General features: G+C 50.9%; 1 protein-coding gene and 1 non-coding gene across 2 annotated transcripts in view; one reads left to right on the forward strand and one right to left on the reverse strand.

Moving 5' to 3' along the window:
- The window catches only part of PKD1L3 (polycystin 1 like 3, transient receptor potential channel interacting), an 81501-nt gene that overhangs the window by 15448 nt on the left and 50401 nt on the right, over positions 1-15652 (forward strand). The window contains exons 3-6 of the mRNA XM_062176036.1: positions 3887-3942; positions 6670-6906; positions 9948-10079; positions 13219-13392. Coding sequence (XP_062032020.1) covers positions 3887-3942; positions 6670-6906; positions 9948-10079; positions 13219-13392 — 599 coding nt within the window. The remainder of the gene's footprint in view (positions 1-3886; positions 3943-6669; positions 6907-9947; positions 10080-13218; positions 13393-15652) is intronic.
- On the reverse strand, positions 8188-8331 carry LOC133748957 (small nucleolar RNA SNORA67). The gene has a single exon (XR_009864550.1). It is a non-coding gene; the product is annotated as a small nucleolar RNA SNORA67 (small nucleolar RNA).

Raw genomic sequence — 15652 nt, forward strand, 5'->3', positions numbered from 1 at the left:
AGTGTGATAGGTCCTCGTCAGCAAGCTCTTCAAATACAGCATCAAGAACCATTTGGAGGGGCCAGCATTGTGATGGAGGGGATAAAACCACCACGTGGGCGCCAGCATCCCCTATGGGCGCCAGTTCCAGTCCTGGCTGCTCCACTTCCAATCCAGCTCTCTGCTATGGCCTGAGAAAGCAGTAGAAGATGGCCCAATCCTTGGGCCCCTGAACCCACATGGGAGACCCAGAAGAAGCTCCTGGCTTGGGATTGGCATAGTTCCAGCTGTTGTGGCCAACTGGGGAATGAACTTGTGGATGGAAGACCTCTCTCTCTCTCTCTCCCTCTCTCTGTCTCTCTCTGTCTCATCTCTCCTCTCACATCTCTCTCTCTCTCGTCTCTCTCTGCCTCTCCTTATCTCTCTGTGTAACTCTGACTTTCAAATAAATAAGTAAATCTTAAAAAGAACTATTTAGAAAGCGTTAAACCACAACTCCGGAGACTGAGGGATCTTTGAAATAGAATGACAGGTGGGAGCCAGAAAGGCCTGGGTGCTGGGACAAGCTCCACCAGCTGCAGGACGGGGGAAAAAGAGTGCGGATAAGAGGGTGGGGCGGTGGGAAGCAGGCTCCGTTTGGAACGGTGGGCAGTCCGGAGGGAGAAGCACCTGCTGCCTCGTGATTGGGGTGCATGCAGAGGGAGCCCGTGCCTCCACCTTCCACTCCTGGGACATGGACTCACGGGTTTCATAGGCATGTGGAGCAGTTTGGCTCAAAGCTGCCAGCAGAATAGCTTCTCTCTCCTCCTCCGTCCTCTGGCCTGTCACTGTGTTGAGGACGTCTCAGAATGCTTCTCTTCTTGAGCGCGGTTGTTGGGAGATGTGAGCTTTGTAGGAGCAGTGCCTCCGAATTAATGCTCCAAACACTGTGATTTTTTTGGGGGGGGCGGGGGACAGGCAGAGTTAGACAGACAGAAAGGTCTTCCTTCCGTTGGTTCACCCCCCAAATGGCTGCCACGACCGGCACGCTGCGCCAGTCCAAAGCCAGGTGCTTCTCCTGGTCTCCCATGGGGTGCAGGAGCCAAGCACTTGAGCCATCCTCCACTGCACTCCTGGGCCGCAGCAGAGAGCTGGCCTGGAAGAGGAGCAACCAGGACAGAATCCAGCACCCCGACCGGGACTAGAACCCGGGGTGCCGGGAGTGCCGGCGCCGCAGGCGGAGGATTAGCCAAGTGAGCCGCGGCGCCAGCCTAAAAACTATGATTTTAAATACGCTTTGGTGAAATAGGATTACTGAATTACAGAAGAGAGGCCCTGGGAGCTGTGACTGTGGGTAGCACTTGAACTTATCTCACAAGGTGGAATTTAGGGCAGGAGGCAAAAGACAGCACCTTGCTGACTGTGAGGTGCCCTGTGTGGGCGAGATCCCAGCTCACTGCATGCAGGCTCCTTTTCACCCCTGAAGACGAGCAGACACTCCCATAGTGCAAAACAGGAATGTTCCCTGAGGGAGATATTGCTGTGGCTTTTTACTTTATTTTTTAAATTATCTGAAAAGCAGAATTAAAAGAGATCTTCCATTAGCTGATTCACTCCCCAAATGGTTGCAAGGGCTGGGCCAGGCCAAAGCCAGGAGACAGAAACTCCAGCTGGGTCCCCCGTGGGCAGCAGCAGCCTAAGCGCTGGGGCCATCTTCCTCTGCTTTCCCAGACATTAGTAGGAAGCCGGATTGGAAGCAGGGCAGCCGGGACTTGAGCCAGTGCTCATGTGGGATGCTGCCACTACAGGTGGTGGCTAACCCTGGTGTGCCACGATGCCGGTCCCTCTCTCTAGGTTTTGGCAATCTGTTTCCTTCCACATCTTAAAAAAATATACATTTTCTTTTCAAAGCAGTGTGGAAAACTTTATTCAAGACCGGTGTCAAGACTCTCACGACAGGGCAAGAGGGAGGGACCTCGACTCCCAAGAACAAGTGGAGGTTGTTGCTGGCGGCAGGCCAGGGTGCCTGCACACCGTGGCTAGGGAGGGTTTCGCTCTACAACGTCCCAGCAGGATTCCTGCTAGAATTAGACTAGTAAGGGCTTCAGGGACAGTGCCAGGGGCTGAGACCCAGGGGAGAAGGTTGAGAGGAGTCTGAGGATGTAATTTTCACATCGTTAGGGGTTATTGTGCCCATTTTCCAGATAAGGTAAGCTGTCACTCTGTCAGGGTTTCACAGTTACAGTTAAAGGCAAATCCAGCCCTGGAACAGAGCTCTTTTGACACACGATCCACTTCTCTGTCATAAAGCTTTGATAGACGGACGTGATGACAGATGGCAGGAGTATGTCAGAACTCTGTCCTCCCCTGGCAATGACGGCTGCGAGGATTTTGTCCGTATCAGTCCTGTGAGCATTAGAGAGAGTGTTATAAGAAATGGCAGAGAGGGCAGGTAGCTGGCTATGGCCAAGTACATTTTAATAGACCTGGAATACGCACCCTCAAAAGAAATCAACCAAGCTAACAGCAAATAGGGATGTTGACATCAATAGAGCCTCAGGTCATGGTTTTCTTTTTTTTTTTTTTAATATTTATTTATTTATTTATTCGAAAGTCAGAGTTAGAGGTGAGGCAGAGAGAGAGAGAAATCTTCCATCCTATGGCTGCAATGGCCACAGCTGCGCTGATCCAAAGCCAGGAGCCAGGAACTTCTTCCGGGTCTCCCATGTGGGTGCAGGGGCCCAAGGACTTGGGCCATCTTCTGCTATCCCAGGCCATAGCAGAGAGCTGGATTGGAAGAGGAGCAGCCGGGACTAGAACCAGCGCCCATATGGAATGTCGGAGCTTCAGGCCAGGGCGTTAACCAGCTGAGACCGGCTGAGCCACAGTGCCAGCCCCAAGCCTCAGGTCATGGTTTTCTTACCAGGAAACGTGGGAAGACAAAGCAGGGGCTGGCATTTTGGGGTAGTGGGTACAGCCACCACCTGTAGCACCAGGATCCCATGTGGGCGCTGGTTCAAGTTCCTGCTGCTCCACTTCTGATCCAGCTCCCTGCTAAAGCACTTGGGAAAGCAGCAGAGGATGGCCCAAGTACTCAGGCCCCTGCACCCATATGAGAGACCCAGAAGGAGCGCCTGGATGCAGCCTGGCCCAGCTCTGGCTGGTGTGGCCATTTGGAGAGTGAGCCAGCAGACGGAAGATCTCTCTGTCTCTCTGTAACTCTGCCTTTCAAATAAATAATAAATCTTTTTTAAAAAAATGAATGAAAGTTGGGGCGCTGGATTCTATCCCGGTTGCCCTTCTTCCAGGCCAGCTCTCTGCTATGGCCCGGGAAGGCAGTGGAGGATGGCCCAAGTCCTTGGGCCCTGCATCCGCATAGGAGATCAGGAGAAGCGCCTGGCTCCTGGCTTCGGATCAGCACGATGCTGTGGCCGCAGCGGCCATTGGAGGGAGAACCACCGGCAAAAAGGAAGAGCTTTCTCTCTATCTCTCTCTCTCTCTCTCACTATCCACTCTGCCTGTCAAAAAAAAAAAGAATGAAAGAAATGACAGTCATCTGGTAAAAATCTGCAAGTGACCATTTTCCAAATGATTTCAGCTTACTAATAAAAGCTCCTCTACATGATAAAATTAAGAGACAGATTTTTCTACAATAATGTTGATGTAATGGTGCTATGGTCAATTTGATTTAATATTTGTTTTTTATACAGACGTCTTTAACAGTGAGCAAAAGGATTAGAGATTCGTGATTTCTGAAATTTCAGCTCCAGTGTTCTAGCTTGCCTATGGATTTATCCGCAGTGGGAAATGACCACTTGGGTTTCCTATGTAAAAATGTGTTATTTTTAGCCAGGAAGAAGACATCTTCAGATAAAACAGAGAAACGCTTCTGTGCTAGACTTCTGAACTTAATCTCCTTTCTTTGTAGGAGTCGATCGTCCTTCACCCCCATACCGCCCATCTGTTCCTGCTCGTGGTCCTCTTGTAAGTTCTTACTCTACCACCACAACACGCATCTCGGAGCAGTCTCCTGTGGCTCCTGTGGACATGCCAGAACTCTACTCGTAGAGATTGCTCTGGATGCAGTTTTGGTGTTTTTTTTTTGTTTTGTTTTGTTTTTTTTGACAGGCAGAGTTAGAGAAAGAGAGAAAGGACTTCCTTCCATTGGTTCACCCCCCAAAATGGCCGCTACAGCCAGCACGCTGCACCGATCTGAAGCCAGGAGCCAGGTGTTTCCTCCTGGTCTCCCATGGGGTGCAGGGCCCAAGCACTTGGGCCATCCTCCACTGCACTCCCAGGCCACAGCAGAGAGCTGGGCTGGAAGAGGAGTAACCGGGACAGAATCCGGTGCCCCAACCGGGACTAGAACCCGGTGTGCCAGCGCCACAGGTGGAGGATTAACCTGTTGAGCCGTGGTGCCAGCCTGAACAGTCTTAACCACGAGGCCACGTGCTCATCCCTGAGGGTTTTTATTAGACGTGTGAAAGCCTTTCGTTGGCTTGCATACTGATGCATTTATATTTTATCTGTTGGTTGTTTCTCTACTTCATTTTTAAAAGGAGTTGTAGCATCTTAAGAAAATATATACAATAAAATTTGGAAAGGAAAGGAAAGGGGCCAGCGCTGTTGTATAGTGGGTAAAGCCTCTGCCTGCAATGCCAGCATCCCATATGGGTGCCGGTTCAAGTCCTGGCTGCTCCAATTCCAACCCAGCTCCTTGCTAATGCTCCTGGGAAAGCTGCAGAAGATGGCCCAAGTGCTTGGGCCCATGCACCCACATGGGAGACCTGGAAGAAGCTCCTGATTCCTGTTTTTGGATCGGTCCAGCCCTGGCTGTTGCAGCCATTTGGGGAATGAACCAGTGAATGGAAGATTTTTCTATCTCTCTCTCTCTCTCTCTCCCTCCCTCCCTCCCTCTCTCTCTGTAACTCTGCCTTTCAAGCAGATAAATAGATCTTTTACAAAAAAAGAAAAAGGAAAATAAAGGCAGAGACTATGTGCATAACGTATACAATTTCTCAGCCTTCCTGACTTTGTATCCTGCATAGAAACCTTTCTATGGGTATCTAGAGCCACATGTACATCTCTGTGAGCCTCTGTTAAGTGCTAACGTGTTTCTCACATGAAAGACAACAGGAATGAAGCAAAAACCCTTCTGCTGGCATTCTCAAAGCCATGCTTTATCAAACGCCGGCCAACTGCCCTTGCTGTGTTGCTAAGAAAACAAAGGGTTTGGCTGCAGGACTTCTCTGAGCCTTCGTAGGGTCCCAACTTAACCGCTTCCCGCCATCCTCACCCCAGCCCCAGCCCGTCCCAGCCTCCCCCTGGAACTTTTTTTTTTTTTTTTTTTGGACAGGCAGAGTGGATAGTGTGAGAGAGAGACAGAGAGAAAGGTCTTCCTTTTTGCCGTTGGTTCACCCTCCCATGGCTGCTGTGGCTGGCGCATTGTGCTGATCTGAAGCCAGGAGCCAGGTGCTTCTCCTGGTCTCCCATGCGGGTGCAGGGCCCAAGCACTTGGGCCATCCTCCACTGCACTCCCGGGACACAGTAGAGCTGGCCTGGAAGAGGGGCAACCGGGATAGAATCCGGGGCCCCAACCGGGACTAGAACCCGGTGTGCCGTCGCCGCAAGGCGGAGGATTAGCCTGTTGAGCCGTGGCGCCGGCCTCCCCCTGGAACTTCTGTGTGTGCCTCCTAGGGATGTTCCTCTTTCTCCTCTCACGTCCTGTTCAAGGAAGCAGTGGACTGACCCTTCAAACCAGCAGGCAGCTTAAGCCAAGCCCCCATCTCCTCCCACCAAGTGTGTGCCACAGGTGCTCCTCCCTAACCCCCAGGGTATTTCCAATCTCCCCACCTCCCACCTCTGTTCCTCGGGCCTCCTGGATTTACCTCTAACAAACCTGCCAGCCTGTGGCCCCAGGGCCTTTGCACTCCTCCCGTGCCCTTCTCTGATGTATTGGCAGCCTTCTCTCTCCCTGTATTCAACTCGCAACAAAACTCCTCTCTCCTTACCTCTGAGCGCAGGCCCTCAGACCACTGTTCTCTCCTTCTGCTTACCCAGAGCACTTACTCTGTCCCTGCTCTGAGCTTCCTCATTTTGTTCATTCAGTTCAGCAGAAGAGCACTGGTTTGATAACTTACCAGATCGTGACAACCAGTGTGCTCAGCCCACTGTTACAGAGGCGCTGGAGCAAGCATTTGAAGGCAGGACGATTCAGCCCAAAGTACCCGCGAATATCCCCGAAACACGGGGCTTCAGAGCCATTCTGGAAACTCTGCCTTAGTTACTTACTACTTGGTAACTTTGGCTCCAGCTTTCTCTCTCTCTCTCTCTCTTTTTTTTTTTTTTTTTTTGACAGGCAGAGTGGATAGTGAGAGACAGAGAGAAAGGTCTTCCTTTGCCATTGGTTCACCCTCCAATGGCCGCCACGGCCGGTGCGCTGCGGCTGGTGCACCACGCTGATCCAAAGGCAGGAGCCAGGTGCTTCTCCTGGTCTCCCATGGGGTGCAGGGCCCAAGCACTTGGGCCATCCTCCACTGCACTCCTGGGCCACAGCAGAGAGCTGGCCTGGAAGAGGGGCAACCGGGACAGAATCCGGCGCCCTGACCGGGACTAGAACCTGGTGTGCTGGCGCCGCAAGGCAGAGGATTAGCCTGTTGAGCCACAGCGCCGGCCCTCCAGCTTTCTCATACTTCTATCTTTTATTTTGAGAACCGGTGCCAGCCCGTCAGCTCATGTCCTTTGACAGAAGTCACACCACTGGTGACAGCGGCCACCTCTGCTCCAACCAGCCAGCCCCTCCCCGGGATCAGCGAGCTCACCTGGCCTGCGGCAGCCACGCATGCTGGAGAATCTGCGGCAGGAAGCCCTCCGAGGCCAGCACAGGATGCACAGCCTGGAGCCCTCACCACTCTGCCACAGGTATCGCCTTGGACCACAGCTGACCAGGTGAGCACGGGAAATGGAAGCCACAGCCGGGGCCCTGTGCACACTCCTCGTGACGAGGAGGAGCCTGGCTCACCCTTGTCCCTCCCAGCAGAACTGTCCCTAAGCGTGTCTGACAGGTCACTGTGTTGCCTAATTAATAAGCAAAATCAAGCCCATGAAAATATTCAATGATGGGTTTTATGCCCATTTCATTTTTTTTTTTTTAAGATTTATTTCCTTACTTGAAAGGCAGAGTGAAAGAGAGATGGGGAGACAGATCTAGCTGCTGGTTCACTCCCTAAATGGCCACAACGATTGGAGCTGGGCCAGGCGGAAGCCAGTAGGTAGAAACTTTATCCTGGACTCCCACGTGGTAGACCAGAGCCCAAGCATTTGGATCATCGTTTGTGCCTTCCCAGGTGCATTAGCAGGGAGCTGGATCTGAACAGGAGCCAGGACACCAACTGGCACTCTGCTAGGAGATGCCAGTATCCTAAGCAGTGGCTTAACCTGCTGCAGCAGGGCCAGCGCTGTGGCACAGTGGGTTAAGCTACTGCTTATGACACCTGTCTCACAGAGACTGCTCCACTTCCAGGCCAGCTCTCTGCTAATGCACCTGGGAAAGCAGTGGGCCACTCCCCAAGTGCCTGGGCCCCTGTCTCCTGTGTGGAGGATCTGGATGAAGCTTCTGGGTTCTGGCTTTGGCTTGGCTCAGCCCTGGCAGGGTTGTAGCCATTTGGGGAATGAACCAGAGGATGGGGAAGACCTCTCTTTCTGTCTCTACTTCTCTCTGTAACTCTTTCAAATAAATAAAATCTTTTTTTAAAAAAGATATTAACTTGTGGAACCACAATGCCAATGCCTTCCTGTTTCAGTATTTCTTTTTTTAACCTCAAAAAGTGACATTTATTTAAAGAAAAAAAAATGACAAGATGTCCATCCCTTGACTCCCTCCCCCCTCCTGCTGCTCCTCAGCCCCCCAAAACTGAACCCCAGCTGGGGCTAGGTGCCAGGACAGGCTCTCTCAGATGAGGTCAGCAACACTGAGGGGCATCTCCTCAATGGAGGTGTTCTAGAAGGTCTCGATGTCTCAGAGTCCGCTTATCTTCTTCTGTCACCATGTTAATAGGCACACCCTTATGACCAAAGCATCCACCACGGCCAGTTCTGTGAATATAGTTTTCCCTGTTGGTGGGAAGATCATAGCTGATGACTAAAGAAACTTGTACATCAATGCCTCTGGCCTATGTGGCCTATGAGGAATTCAGTGCACACAATCCATCCAGAAGGGGCTTAGTAAGTAGTCGTAGGCAGCCCAAGGCAGGCAAAGGAAGCCAGCGTCCCCCTGTGTCCTAGAGCCCTTGGGCATGCCGGATTTTCTTCCAGGTTGCTGCTTTCCTGAGAGAGGCACTAGTCAGGCCTCTGGGAGAGGGAATCACCTTGGATTCGTTTCAGTATTTCAAAACATTATTTAATGCCTTAATTTTTTTAATTTGAGAATCAGAGAGACAAATGGGACACAGAGCAAGAGTTCCCATCTGCTGGTTCTCTTCTCAGATGCCTGCCACAGACAGTGTTGGCCAGACTGAAGCTGAGAGCCAGGAGCTCAGCTTGGGTCTCCCGCGTGGGTGGCCAGGGCCAGTTGCTTGAGCCATCACCGCTCTTCCCACCATCTGCACTAGCAGAAAGCTGGAGGCACTCCAGCTTGGGTTGCAGGAGTCTTAACCACCAAGGCACGGCCCTACTCCCTAACAAGAAACTTGTAAAAAGATTAAGTAGATGGCAGGATATACCAGGATCCAGGCCAAGTAACAGGTGCTGCACTGAAATACCACGTGCGAGGCCCCCATCCTCAGTACCCTTCTGACTGTAGCCAGGATGGCGACAATAAGATCTGTCCCGCTGGCCCCGTGTAGTTGGGGGAAACTCTGCCTCACCTGTGTCTTCATTCCTGAAACAACAAACCCAAACCGCACGGTGGTGGTCCTCTGTCTGAAAATCACTCTGTAACTCACCCAGCCTCCTGCAAACCCTCTGAATCAGGAATGAGCCTGTGCAGCCGTGTGGTCCCTAAGGGCCCCAGCTTCTCTAACACAGCACCCACAGTACACAGTAGGCTTTTTTTTTTCCTTTTTTTCTTTTGACAGAGTGGACAGTGAGAGAGAGAGAGACAGAGAGAAAGGTCTTCCTTTTGCCGTTGGTTCACCCTCCAATGGCCGCCGTGGCTGGCACACTGCGCCCGGCGCACCGTGCTGATCCAAAGGCAGGAGCCAGGTGTCTCCCATGGGGTGCAGGGCCCAAGCACTTGGGCCATCCTCCACTGCACTCCTGGGCCACAGCAGAGAGTTGGACTGGAAGAGGAGCAACCGGGACAGAATCCGGTGCCCCGACCGGGACTAGAACCCCGTGTGCCGGCGCCGCAAGGCGGAGGATTAGCCTGTTGAGCCACAGCGCCAGTCCACAGTAGGCTTTTAATAAGGACTCCTTGAACATGTAATTGAACAGGCTTATAGGTGGGCTGCTCTCCAGAAATGAACCGGTCTCTGGAGTGAGCAGCGGAAGCCCCCCCCTTGCCGTGGCCCCACGTCCACTTGGCTCAGTTTGTTCCTCTTCCTCCAGGAAGACTTTGCTGTGTGGAATTTCAAGTACTTCTGACTTGAACATGAACCTTTGAATTAAGGAAACCAACATGATGGCAACCTGAGGGATAAAACATATTTTAATGGAAAATTCGGTTTTTGCTGTTTTGATCTCCAAATTTCCCTCACTTTTGATCATGGCCAAGAGACTTAATCCTACAAATCTCATTTCCAGAATTGCTTGGCCTCGTACCAGTCATTAGGTAACCTTGTTATTCATGGCCTGAACTGTATGGAGCAGGTTAAAATAAACTCTGTACACTGGAGCAAAGCTTCTAAAAACGGTAGCCGTTTTGGAGAGACGTTGGCTCATAGAGCTTCCAGTGGCATCGGAGCTCAGCGCTGGTTCTTCTAGCAACGTCTCCAAGTGCTCACGTGGGGGTGATCCTGAGTAATCCTGACAAAATCCTTTGTTGCCAATAGACCAACGATGAGACGGCAGGGAGCTTGAGGGGAGCGACAGATGATGCGCAGGCTCACAGAGAACTCCAGAGAGCTTGCGAGGTGCTCCAGGAACTGACCGGCTTCACCTCAAGACTGTCTACACCTACCCAGGTAAGCAGTGGGGGGGACAGAAAGTGCCGAGGTTCGTGCCTCTGAAGCCCATGCTGGCATGGACTCCCCCCTGGGAGGGCTTCAGAGACTGGGTTCTTTATTTTTTAAGATTTAATTATTTATTTGAGAGGTAGGTTATAGACAGAGAAAGGGAGCACAGAGAGGACTTCCACCTACTGGTTCACTCCCCAAATGGCTGCAACGGCCAGAGCTGGGCTGGTCAGAAGCCAGGAGCCAGGAGTTTCTCCCAGGTTTCCCATGTGGGTGCAGGGCTCCAAGGACTTGGGCCATCTTCTACTGCTTTCCCAGGCCATAGCAGGGAGCTGGATCAAAAGTAGAGCAGCCGGGACTTGAACCAGCACCCATACGGGATGCCGGCACTGCAGGCAGAGACTAACCTACAGCGATGGCCCAAGATTGAGTTCTTAATTCCACCACAGCGTTCAGAGGGTTCGGTCCTGGGAGGGGGTCAGATTAGACAAGGTTGCCAGGGTAAAGGCCCCCTTTGGCCTCCTGATGACTTCATCAGAGAGAACAGGCAGGTGTTGGGATGCTGCTGCATGGGATATCTGCGTCCCATGTCAGAGTGCCTGGATTCAAGTCCCAGCTCTGCTGTGATTCCAGCTTCCTGCCAGTGAACCCTGGGAGGCAGCAGGTGGTGGTTGAGTTCCTGCTATCCATGTAGGAGACCTGGATTGGGTTCCCAGCTCCCAGCTTTGGCTCTGTGCAGCCCTGGCCATGGCAGGCATCTGGGGAGTGAACCGGCGGATAAGCACTCTGTCTGTTTGCCTCTCAAATAAAAATACAATGAGTTTTACTAAAAAGGAGACTAGAAGAGCCACACACGTGTGCTCCCTGTCTCACCACGTGATACCCTGAGCCACCTCAGTGTTGTGCCAGCAAGGAGGTCATCCCCAGATCTGTGCTGTCATCCCGAGACCGGAGTTGTGAACCAAAATACACCGCTTCCCTTTATAAGTTACCCAGCGCTGGAGAGTGTTGAGAAAGGGGGAAAACAAAAAATAGAAAAAGAGAACCTGGAGGTGGCACCTGTGCAGAATTTAGCAGGATTAAGCCATGTCGGGGAGGCTGCACTTAAACACTAGCAGAGTGTTTGCGCCTTTAAATCTGAACACTGGGTATACATTGATCAGTTCTGGTATTTGCAGGTTGGCTGTGGTTTTACCCATTTGTTCCTTTATTAAGTTGCTGCCTTTCTGGTGCATTTGTTAGGAGAAATCCTGGGACAAAAATAGACACGCTCCTTGCAGTGGGTTGAGTGGCACAGCATTGAAAAAGGCCGTGGGGATCAGCGTCTTGTGACATTGCCTTCAACGTAACACCATTTACGCATGCTCACTGCCCGTGGCGACCCCAGCCTCCGTCTCCTCCTTACCTGCTTCGTTAGAGGGGAAGGATTTGTGCAAATGTTAACTTGCTGTCTTCCACATTTTCAATTATTCTATAATAAGTGTGGAAGTACAATCTTGATTTGCTTAAAGTCTTTGTTATGATTTTTATTTATTTATTTAAAAAAAAAAAAAAAGGAGAGAGATAGTGACAGAGGTTTCCCATCCACCGGTCCACTTCCCTAAATGCTCATAACAGCTCAGACCAGGCCAGGCCAAAGGTAGGAACTGGAAACTCCATCTGGGTCTCTCACGTGAGTGGCAGGGACCCTGGTAATCGGCCATCATTGCTGCCTCCAAGGGTGCACGCTGGCAGGAAGCTGGAGTAGTAGGTGGAGCCAAGACTCGGACCCAGATACCCTGATCTGGGATGTGGATGTCCTCACTATACCAAACACCTACCCAACTTGGGGTTTGTTTTTTTTAAATTTATCTATAGTATTTACAGTATGGTATAGCATAGTGTAGTGTAGTATAGTATAGTATAGGGTTTATAGTATCTATTTATCAAGATAAATTATTGCTTAGCCCACACATCATGTTTCATAGTTCAGGAACTCAGGTCAGTGAAAACCTTCTATGGAGAGAGAGGTCTTCCATCCGCTGGTTCACTCCCCAAATGGTCGCAACGGCTGGAGCTGCGCTGATCCAAAGCCAGGAGCCAGGAGCTTTTTCCGGGTCTCCCACGTGGGTGCAGGGGCTCAAGGACTTGGGCCATCTTCTACTGCTTTCCCAGGCCACAGCAGAGAGCTGGATCGGAAGTGGAACAGCCAGGACTCGAACTGGCGCCCATATGGGATGCTGGCGCTTCAGGCCAGGGCATTAACCCACTGCACCACAGCGCCACCCCCGAAGTTTATGTTTCACACGTGACCAGCCTACACAGAGGAGGACCAGAGTTCATGTTTGATTTTGGACATCTTGCTCTCCACTCTCAGTCCACCTGGAATGCTTTTGAGGTCCTGGTACAAAGGGGTACCCACTTGGCGTGCCTCTTTGCCTGGGTACTCCTTTTTCCACTTAGTTTTGCTAACTAGGTATCTGGCCAACCTACCACTCAAAAGGAGTTCTGTCAGTTCCTTAGAATAATACAGAACACGTATCCTCACCAACAGGTGACATAAAATATTTTCCTTCCCTCCCAAAGTGCAATGTAATTTTTATAAAAATGCATTTGAAATATGTCAATAGTATTGAACTGCTGCTAATAACAAGTTTAAAGCAATCATCAGCATTGCATTAAACATTTTTGAAATCATGTATGCAAGGGATCTTTGAAAAGCTCATAGAAGATGTGTATGATGAAAAATATTAAGCATAAATTTCAAAATCTTTTGCACCATAGTAAATTGATCTTTTAATTGTATTTTCCCACATTTTTTTCTAATTTTAGGTTTGTTTATTTGAATGGTGGAGTGTGAGACAGAAAGATCTTCCACCCACTGGTTCACTCCCCAAATCCCTGTGACAGCCAGAGCTGGGCCAGGTCATAGCCAGGTGCTCAGAACTCCATCTGGGTCTCCCACATGGGTGTAAGGGACCCATAGGTACCTGGGCCATCACCTACGTTAGCAGAAAACTGGAATCGGAATCAGGGCTGGGACTCAAATCCAGGCGCTCCGATATGGGACACGGGCATCTCAAGCAGCAACTTAACCCCTGCACCAAACTCACCCCCCCCCCCACAAACTTTTTGAAGTACCCTCACGTTTGCCTTCTAATATTCCCAGGTCAATGTCGTCAATTCACTTATTTCCCTAAGTGAGCAGTTACTGAAGGACCCACTTCAGAACAGCAGCCTGGCTTTCCAAATGCCTGTGACGTCCTGCCTGTTTGAACCCCTTGGTAACGTCCTGAAACCTAAGGAAGAAAGTTGGCAGAGACCCACGGGTGGTCCTGAGCAGGTGCGTCCAGCATATGCAGGTTGACAACTCGGTGTAGAAATGTCCTTCATGAAGGATTTTAGAAATATATTTAAGGTAGACAGCTCTCATCTGCTGCTGCTCTCCCCAAATGCCCACATAGGCTGACCTGAGACAGAGACAGAACTCACTCCAGATCTCGCATGTGGACAGCAGGGACGCAGCCACCTGAGCCGTCACCTGCAGCCTCCCAGAGTGTGCGTTAGCTGGAAGCTGAAGTCAGGAGCCAGAGCTGGGAATTGAACCCAGACGCTCACATATGGGACGCAGGCATCTTAACCACAAAATCAAATAGCTGCCCCTTTATTTTTATGGGGTTCTTTTTTAGATTGATTGATTTGAAAGGCAGAGTGATAGAAAGAAAGGAAAAGAGAAAGAGATCTTCCACCTGCTGGCTCACTCCTCACATGGCCACATTGGCTGGAGTGGTTCAGGCCAAAGCCAGGAGCCCAGAGCTCTGCCTGGGTCTCCCATGTGAGTGGCAGGGGGCCAAGTACTTAGGCCAGATTCCCCAGGCAATTAGCAAGTAGCTGGATCAGAGGCGGAGCACCTGGGACTTGAACCGGTGCTCTGATATGAAATGTTGGTATTGCAGTTGGCAGTTAGTTCACTGTGCCACAACTCTGGCCCTGACTCACCCGTCCATTCTTTTTTTAAAGATTTATTTATTTATTTGAAAGTCAGAGGTACAAAGAGAGAGAGGAGAGGCAGAGAGAGAAAGGTCTTCCATCCAATGGTTCACTCCCCAGTTGGCCGCAACGGCCAGAGCTGTGCCAATCCAAAGCCAGGAACCAGGAGCTTCTTCGGGTCTCCACATGGGTGCAGGGGCCCGAGGACTTGGGCCATCTTCTACTGCTTTCCCAGGCCATAGCAGAGAGCTGGATTGGAAATGGAGCAGCCGGGACTAGAACCAGCGCCCATATGGGATGCCAGCGCGTTAACCCAGTGTGCCACAGTGCCTGCCCCCCTCCCTTTTTTTTAAGATTTATCACACCTCCATTTTTAAAATGTACTTATTTATTTGAAAGGCAGTTACAGCCAGTGAGATCTTCCATCCACTGGTTCAATCCCCCAAATGGCTGCAATGGCCAGGACTAGGCCAGGCTGCATCCAGGAGCCCAGACCTCCATCCAGGTTTCCCATTGGATACCGGGATACATGCACTTGGACCATCTTTGGCTGCTTTCCCAGGTGCATTGTTGGAAAGCTTGATCAGAAGTGAAGCAGCCAGGACTCGAACCAGCACTCATTTGGGATGCTGGCATCACAGGCAGTGGTTTAACCTGCTGCACCACAATGCCGCCCCCTACCCCTTTCTAGAAGCTTTTTAATCTTGCCAGGTCCAGGAATCACACAGCCTCCACCGAGACCTGTAGAGTGAAGCCAGTGGAAGCAAACGCTGCTGAAGAAACCCCGCAGCCTGCTCTTTTCTGGGGTCTCCTTCTCTATCCCATCAGTGTGAGAAACCACCTGTCGGCACAAAGTTCTGGGCACAGAGTAAACACTCAATAAAGTACACTTGCTATTTGCAAAAAAAAGAACCTCGACGTCCTTAGGCATTAGGGAAATGCAAATCCAAACCAAAATGAGATAGAACCTCACACCCAAAAAGACAGACAGTAACGAGTGTTGGCAAGGACCCAGATAAAGTGCCATCTCTATACATTGTTGGATTATAAAATGAGGCAGCCACTTTGCAAAACAGTGTCGTGGTTCCTCAGCGTGTTAGACTTGCCGTGTATATATCCGAGAGAAAGGAAACCACGTGTTTGTGGACGCCCTGGCTCTCACCAGCATTGTTTGCGGAGCTAACAGCCAACAGTAGAAACGGTGGGAATGTCCGCGATGTGATGAGTGGATGGATAAAGGGTCGTTCATCCACGAGGTGGAGCGTCGCTCAGCAGCAAGAGGCACTGAAGTTCTGTTGCAGGCTGCGGCCTGAGCCTTGGAGACATTATGCTGAGTGCAAAGAAGCCACTCAGGAAAGACCACGTGTCATGGTTCACTGGCAGGAAACTCCCCAGCCAGGAAAACCTGTGCACACAGGACATAGAGGGGGGTCTCCTGAGTCTAGGGGTCTGAGACTGGGGGAGCAGAATGACTGCCAGTGGGGGCCAGGCTCGTCTTAGGGGCAACGAATTCTAACGTGAGACTGGGATGATAATTGTACAACTCTGTGAACACAGAGAGAAAACATTGAATTGCGAGTTCTAAGCAGTGAATCGTGTGTGTAAAGTTCATC

The sequence above is a fragment of the Lepus europaeus genome, chromosome 19 (assembly GCF_033115175.1).
Source record: "Lepus europaeus isolate LE1 chromosome 19, mLepTim1.pri, whole genome shotgun sequence".
NCBI classification, from domain to species: domain Eukaryota; kingdom Metazoa; phylum Chordata; class Mammalia; order Lagomorpha; family Leporidae; genus Lepus; species Lepus europaeus.